Raw genomic sequence first — 8,867 nt, forward strand, 5'->3', positions numbered from 1 at the left:
AGCACAGAGTAATAACGCGCTACCACTATATACCGCCCATACAGATAAAAATAATTCTAGAATTATCAATCACGAAGTTAGCTATAGTACTCATGTCGAGAATCGCAAGCGCAGTGATGAAACTGTCAATTGCACGTTTGTTAAATCAAAATTTTGCAAGGCTTTTGTTCTATGCAATCTCTTATTTTTAAAGCACCGTAACGCACGGGTGTATTTAGAACAGTAAGGGAAAGGCTAAAAAGATCCAACTCAGATCCAATCTTAGGATGCTTGAGGCCAAGAGCTGCCCAGGGGAAATCAAGAAAATCACTGAGGGAATCACAAATACTTTTTCCTCATAAGCATCTCTATAGCTATAGCGCGTTATTACTTTGAGGTTGAGAGTGACGTTTTATAATTACTCTTAAAATTACAAATAAATTCACTGACATGTGGACTGGAAAACACCACTACATTAAGAGTGGACTTATTCGCTACTTCATAGCTTTTTAAAAAAAAAAAATATTTGAGAAAAGACGAGGTGCGTATTATTACAATCACTGTTGTTATTTGATTCTCTATTATGTTGTGTAACTGTTTGTCAGAACAACTATAAGGTTTATGCGTGGCGCAGTCGGTTAGACGGCCAACTATGAAACATGCATGGTTTCGATTCCCACCAGTTAAAAGAAAAAAATCAAAGATGTTTTTTTTTCTTAATTTTGGCTGAAGTGTTGTATATTTTTCATAACTTCCTTTTATATCCTCTCTTTCTCTGCTGACGAGCCTCTAAAAAAAAAGCTTATTGGTTTATTCTCGTATAAAAAAAATATTAAAAATTTAAAGAGCTAAGAAGCTACATATTTAAGAAATCCAGTTTAGAACTTTTAATATCAAAAATTACTTTTAATTATGGCATTACTTGTTGACATTACGGCTTTTCATTTTATTTATAATGTGTTCCTTCGGGATTTACTAGTGAACTTAATTGTAAATATACTATTATTAAAACTCACATTATGCGACTGAGTTTTCTTTGTATAATGTGAAATAAGTCCTATAAAGTCAAGATACCTTTAAAATTTATATAAAATATAAGCGTCTGTGTATTAAATTCATAATTATTATTAATAAAATATTTTTGTATGGCTAGACTATAATTATACACACGTATAGAGCCTTTGCATACCGTTTTTGAAGATAGTATAATAATTGGTAAGAAAATGGCTTGTGGGGAGTATTCGATTTAAATAAAAATTATGAGGATGATCAGTCTTACGGGAAATTTATTATAAATATTGTTCTCACAAGTTCTTCCGAATAAACCAGTAAAGGAGTGTTGTGATAGATTTCCGGTTTCCAGGAAGCCAACTCACCTATCAGCAGAACTTGATGCAATCATAGCGCTGTTAATAGGATACATCATTTTTTATTTTTAAATACCACTGAACTTCCTCATTAAAAAGAAACTACACATTTTTAATGAGAAAGTTTATTTTTTGCCTTCTTCAGTTAAGGTTGTTGCTTTGACACTTAACTACATACATATGTGGAATCACATATTGTATGGTCAGTTTTTAAATTACTTATCTGCGCTTATTCATTATTCAATTATTAATTTTATTAATTATGACAACATTTGCATTAAATCAATTTTAAAAAGTTGTGTTTCTCTATTAGTTTGTGGTACTCTTAGAAGAGGTGTTAAAAACAAAGAATTTGGTTTGTTTTGATACAGTGAATGATAGAGTCTTATTAGTCATTGTAAAAATAGTTATTCATTTATATCTTACAGACAATATTTTTTTTGCTCTGTGGATAGAACATCTGACTGGCAATCAGAAAGACAGGTTTAAAACCTAGATCCTGCGAGTAGTTTTTTCCTCGTGATAATATATGGATTTTTTTTGTTTAATATTTTTAACCGATTTGCTGGATAATTACTTCTCGTTTACTCCCCTTTCAAAGCACAAGTAACCTATTGACTAGTTATTGACATAATTGTTTCCCGGGTGCCATAAAAACTTTAAAAATATTGTTTGGAAATTTTTAATCTTCAAAAAAATTATAAAAAATTTGCAATATCTCATATATTGTTCACGAAAAAAAGCAATATTATATCAGATTACATTAAATGTTTAAAATAATATTATTATTAATCTTTTGTGTCTTATGAAGAATATTTTTGTGTTTTATTTTAAGATTGTGCCCATAAAAATAAGTAATGAAATATTAATATATTGTGCTTAAAATGCAATTTTTTTCGTATTCTTTTTTACTTTTTTAACTACCATTTATTGTAATATTTTCAATATATATTTTTCCTTTTGTAATGAATTTTGCAATGTGTAAAATGGACCAGTTAAATCATAGATCTCGGTGACTGATCTCAAATGCTATGTTTTATTATCAACTGCTCAAATCAAAATAGGGTGGCCAGCTGTTCTAGATTTTTCGTCATTATAGTATTTAAAATATAATATTGTTTGAATAAAAACCAACTTGTAATTTTATGTCATACTACATTTTGGTTTTAGCCAACAAACCGGAAGTTTATTCATGCTATTTTGGTGTTATAAACAGTGAACTACATATTTAATAAAAATACCAGCAATACGTAATTATTGTTAACTCGTTCGCGGTTATGTCTGGTCTTTCGTTTAGGAAATGATGGCTAAAGTTGTTAGGTCAAAAGACATTTGTAGTTAAAAGACGGCTATAGCCAACGTAAAACTGAAGTAATTATATGGTAGGAGGAGATATTGTATCCCCACAAAAAACATTCTGCAACAAAAGTGTCCCAGTTGTTAAATAAGATGATTATTCAACAAGATGCATTATTTGTCGTATCTTGTGCTACGTGAGGGAAAAATACGGCAGTAGCTGTTAATGTTCTCGTACATTCTTCGTTCTATACGGCGTAAACTGGCCATCAGGGAGGAACACTGGCAATGTGCGGATATTATTTTGTTGCGTTATAATAATTACATTATTATATGGCGTAATTGACAGCTATTTCGTGATCAATGATGAATGATGGCTATAGCAGTCGATTTTTCTTTACCTGGAAAACACAATTTTCCACTTCATTACTACAAACCGTCAACTACGGTCCAATCGGAATTGAAATATTCCCAACGATAAGATAGTCGTGATATGTGCCCATATAAGTAGATCCTGTGAGATAAAGGTGTCAATGACGATTTATTATTTGAAATGAACTCGCGAGTTTTGAATTTGCTGGTAATTAAAAAATATTTACATCTTAGTACATTTTGCTCTAAGAACATTTGTGTTGCCTGGCAGCCATCTTTTTTACCTGTGCAAGTTTGTAGATTGTTATTCAAAAAAAATAGATTTCTATGGCTTTGTTAAAATTCAATTGATATTGTTTGTGGTAATATTTTCATCTTGTGCAGTTAAAGGCAAACTATGTTTTATTGTTTTAAAATTTAAAAAATGCCACCTTTATTAACCAATAATTTAGTATGTTGGGTTTTTTTTTTTTTTTTGTTCCACAACAGGCCAGGAGGCCTAATTACAGTGGTGAATTACATCACAGAGCACCCAGGCTTGAGAAAAATCACATTTTAATTTTTGTGTTCTCACCGGGAATGGAACCCGGAACCTTCCGTGCGTGAGTCAAGCGTCTTGACCACTACACCACGGAGGCCGCCATTTTTCATATGAAGTTGGTGGAATTATGAACATTTGTGTAATTGTAGAGTTTAATTCCCTTGAAGATCACTCGAATAATAATGATGCATAAATTAATTTACATTAAACATATGAAAAAAATATATGTAGGAAAAATACCCAAGATCTTCTGTATCAATGTGACTGTATTCTGCAGTACATAAATACAAAAATATTTTTATTTCTTTAGAACAGATAGGAGGTATTTATTGTCAGGACTACAAAAATACCTGAAAATTTAATAAATTACATATAAGTTTATTCCAAATCAATGCTTCTGTTATCGCTACTATAAGAGGTCTTTGTAAATCGTTAATATCTATGTAATTAGAAAAGGCCTTTTTTTGAAACAATAGAAATAAGAAAAATACTTGGAAAACTAGTGCATTTTTATATTAGACTGTTGTAACTATTTGGGTTATTGAAGAATAATTTATAGTTTGACCACTAGGATTTTTGATTCTAGGCTTATTAAATTGTGAAGATGTATGCAAGGTAAGGTTAGGAGAGAAATATGCTAAGTTTTGCTGTGAGCTATTAATATTCTCTTCAATAATGCATGCGTATACAAATCTGTCATATTTCTACAAATTCATATTAATATGTATGCATACATAGTATACTGTAGGGAAATATCACCATTTTTTTTACAATGAGGAAGTTCCGTCTTATTGAATATAAAAATGTATTCTTACGCGTGGTAAAAATTAGAGTATTAAATTGTACAGCAAAGTTACCTAAAAAAAGGATGGAAAAAAAAATTAAAACTGATTTTAATAAAAATGAACTACTTTGCATGACGCCACTAGTTCTTCCGAATCAACCAAAGATAAGAGAGTTGTGATAGATTTCCGGTTTACGGTAAGTCTACTGACGAATCAGCAGAACTCATCGAGAAAAAGGAGAAGAGAACTTGAGACGTCACACGCGAAGTAATTTAAAAAATAAAAAAACTTAGCGCTTATAAAACGATACATAAAAAATAAAAAAATTCGCTTAGTTTTAATTGTCTATTAACAAATAAAAAAAACTGCTGAACTTCTTCATTATAAATTAATGTTTATGAAATACTATGAAGTAAAAAAAATACATTTGATTTGTGGTTGTTAGTAGCATAAGTTGACTACGCCCCTAATGCGCCACAATTTTGTTACATTTGTGACCGTTTAAATAGATAGTCTTATTGTCAAGGCCAATCTTGTTGCGTTTTTGTGTAGGCGTATTTTTCAACAATTTTAATTTCGAAATTATGAATGAAAACATTTTCCCACAATATCCATTTTGATTTTAAAAATACAATTCATTTTTCTAAATCCATTTCACATATTTTTATCGGTATTCGTAGTATGTATGTGATATTTCCCTATTAATTGTAAGTCTAGACATTTACCAGGATTTGTGATCACTACTCACTAACTTTACCATTCTGCCTCTGTTTTGACAGCCATATTTTTCAATTCTTACATCTGTTGACTTAATGACACATTATCATCAAACAAAATCCATTCATGATTCCTGGGTTGTTAAAGTTCTCAACCAAACATTGATAGAACTATATTGCTAAGAAACACATTTGTTATATAATATGAGTCAATAGTATTTCTGTTGCCTTAAATTACATAAGTATATTCAAGTGTCATAAAAAATACCTCAATATAAAATAGACCCATTAAATTATAAACATCAGTCATCTCATTTTTACAAAAGACTATTTTGCATCAATTAAAATTAACACAAATTTGATAAAGCTGTAATTGTGCTGAATTTTAATGGTTTATTAATCAGATTTTCACTTCAATATTATTTCCGCACGAATAAGCTATGCTTATGTATTAATCACTAAATAAAATAAAAAATGTCCTGCATAAATAATATCATCTGTAATTTTAATCCTATTTCTTATTATAATATGTAATTGTAAATTAATCAGTGTAAAAACGGCTTATTTTATTCTTAATAACTTTCGAAAATGTCTATGATAATCATTCTATCTCACTGTTTATTTGACTGTACATAAATAATATTTTTATACTTAAAAATATGGGAAAATAAAGAAATTGATTAGTACAAATATTGATTTTTATTTCAAGCAATCAACTTTGTCTAACGTGGCTCTGTGTCTATCTTTCTTTGTGTCAGAGAATGGTGTTTTAAAAATACATGTTACTGTACTATTCAACTTGAAAAAATATATTTATATGGGTAATCTATCCTAAAATGTATTTTGGGTTTGTCCAAATGTGAGTGGAAAAAACTGCATTTCACCACCTAGGGAGTTATCAAGATTAACAAATAACAGCAGAAATGGAGAGTACTTTAGATAAGTGTAGAGAGGCCTATTGTCGTGTACCAATTGTATTGATCATCAGCTATGCGGAGATGTTTTTTTATCCCTGCCTTGCAGGCATAAATGTGGTGTATGAAATCGTCCAAAGTTCATACATCTAACATCTCACGTGTGGCCCTCACTTTACTCTTCAAAAGGTTGCTTATAAATAAAATGAAATAAAATAAAATAAAATAAAATAAATAAATAAATAAATAAAAGGAGACGGTACTTACATGAGTAGATGAACACTATTTATTACGAGCAAAATTAAAGTACAATAGAATGAACGAGATATGATTATTAAAGATTCAATTGATAAAGCTGAACACTGAATTTAAAGTAATGAATATTTTCTCTATGTGGGTAACAATAAATTAATAAGGCATAGATCTTGAATCTTGGTAAGTCGGTGGCGGGTTGCAAAAGTCAAGAAGAATGAGAGATTAGCTCGTCGGTACTTTTATAGGCTTACGTACGTCACTCTGTGTAACTAATTGCGGTACCTGCATGTGAGGCACCACGTAAGGAATGTGTAAGTCTAGGCAAATGCCTAGAAATAAGTAATAAGTAAGCCCTGTAAATACAGGGCTTACGACTGTCATTGTCACTGTCAAAAACATCTGTTATTCTTAATTAATTAGGTTTTTTTCATGTATGTATCTTATGACATATATTTTCGTTTTTTTGTCCGAATTTTTGACCAACTCTTGTTTTGACCGTTTTTTGGTTGGCTGGAAGATATTGCTTTCAGCAGTAAGTCCGTCAAAATATTTATTCTTTGTGCTTGAAGATTCAAATACACCACTAAGGTGAATCTCTTCGCAACAATAAAGATTTCAGCTCTTTTACTTCACTAAAATCGACAGATGGAAGAAATATGGATGTTCAAACATTAAAATTATGAATGTTACAGTGTGTAAAGTGGCCACTCAAACCAGCCAATGACAGCTCTAAATGCCTAGACTTCCATGTTTCCTTATTTAATCTGTTCTGCATCTCTGTTGTTATTTATTTATCCTAAAAATAATGATTTATGCTATAAAGGAAAAAATATAATGAATAAGAAGTCATAAGTCATCAATAGGAAGTCAACGAAGAAGTTGTGTATTTTTTTATTTGTTAAAACTAAGCCAAAATATTTTTTTTTTAACTTTATTTTTTGTATTATCAGCACTATGATTTTTTTAAAGTTTTCTATTTCTGAAATCACTCTGTGTGTGACGTCTCAAGTTCTCTTCCGCTTCTTTTTTTAATAGTTCAATTTATTTATCGCCATTACTCTCGCGTTTCATAACCAAATTCTGTATTTTATTCAACATGTAATAAATACTCATGGAAGTATAACTTCTTCTGCCATCTCCAACGGGTATGGGAGCTTCCTGCATCAACAAGTAAAATCTCCGATGTGATGTCTTCGCATATCAACAAACCAAAATCCTACACAATCTTAGAAATAAGTTTGGGCTGCTTGATTATAAATTAAATAACAACCAAAAATATTATTTTACATTATTTAATTTAGTAAACAGTGCATGTTTAATATATTTACATAATTACATGTTATAACACTAAAATAACTACAATATCTGTGCAGGAAGAAGAAAACACGACAAATGCACAAATAGGGTAATAATCTATTTCATTTGATTGTAACAATAACAACAAAATTTACAATCCTTGGTAAAAAAAAAATACTTTGCTTCTCCAAAACCAGTATAATTAGGCAATCAAATAAATTAAAGGTTAAAACAAAGTTCGTTTTTATTGAATGCAACAAAAAACACAAAGTCTATGAATAAACTTTAGTTTTGTCTCAATTTAGCTTACCATATAAAGAACTTATGTAATGTGTACCAGTTTTCCTTTAGTACATTTGATGTGCTGCACAATTTTTATAAAAAAATAAAAAATCCGGATGGAAAGGCTGTAATTACATTGCATTGATTTTAAATTTTTAATATACTTCGTTATTCCTATTGCCAGTTATTCAGTTGTGTCGGCATTATAAAATATCCAGCATTGCAATACAAAATAATCTTCAGGTTATTTTCTTTCGAACGGATCTGACCAAACTTTCATATCTGTTAAAAAAAAAACAAAGTTATCAATCAAATGGCTGCATGTTAAAAAATTTACATATTTTTTCAAAACACGAAATTATCATTTGTTCAAAAAATGTAGTTTTGACAGAAGCGGATTTTATTGTTCATATTTTTAATTATACTTACTTCCTGGTTGAATATCCTCCTGTTTTACATTTTTTCGTGTTTCCTTTTGAACATTTTCTAAAAGAAATACGCAAAGTTATCATATAAAGCGGCAAAGTATATAATCGTAATACGCGAAAATATAATTTACTCTACTCACTATAATAGGTCGAATCCATCATTGGAGCAATTGCGATAGGATACATAGCCAAGCCCAAAAAACCAACCAATCCACCAACTAATGTGGCATATCTCCAACCTTTTAACATCATTTTTACAGTTTAATATTTATTCAATATTAATATTTATAAATTTAATTTAGGTTATGTTTAATCGTATTACAGATTAAGATTACTGAATATTTTTGACAGTTCAGAGTTCTGAATATTGCCATAGAGCAGAAAAATAATAACATGCTACTTTAGTAAAATTGGCATGGTCTGAAATGCAGCAGTGGATTTATATTTAGAGGTGATGCTGTGTGCATGCATATATTGTAGGTGATAGTTTAATATTATATACTATCTTGTATACAAAACTTATTAAACTACACTTGCATATATAACTCATAAAAATACACATGTATAAATAAGTAAAAAAACACAACACTGATTTAAACACCCCAATAGCGAAGTTAATAAAGCACCACAAAAAAA

General features: G+C 29.8%; 1 protein-coding gene across 1 annotated transcript; it reads right to left on the reverse strand.

Annotated features, from left to right (window-relative positions):
• Nucleotides 1–7,503: 7,503 nt before the first annotated feature.
• Nucleotides 7,504–8,653, reverse strand: LOC148282917 (small integral membrane protein 20). Its single transcript, XM_088224294.1, has 3 exons — nt 8,372–8,653; nt 8,233–8,289; nt 7,504–8,085 (listed from the first exon to the last, which is right to left on the reverse strand). The coding sequence occupies exons 1-3, from the start codon at nt 8,481–8,483 to the stop codon at nt 8,048–8,050; spliced, it is 207 nt and encodes a 68-aa protein (XP_088080420.1). The 5' UTR covers nt 8,484–8,653; the 3' UTR covers nt 7,504–8,047.
• Nucleotides 8,654–8,867: the final 214 nt, after the last annotated feature.

The sequence above is a fragment of the Micrasema longulum genome, unplaced genomic scaffold (assembly GCF_059751315.1).
Source record: "Micrasema longulum isolate JH-2025_06_02 unplaced genomic scaffold, ASM5975131v1 h1tg000278l, whole genome shotgun sequence".
NCBI lineage: Eukaryota > Metazoa > Arthropoda > Insecta > Trichoptera > Brachycentridae > Micrasema > Micrasema longulum.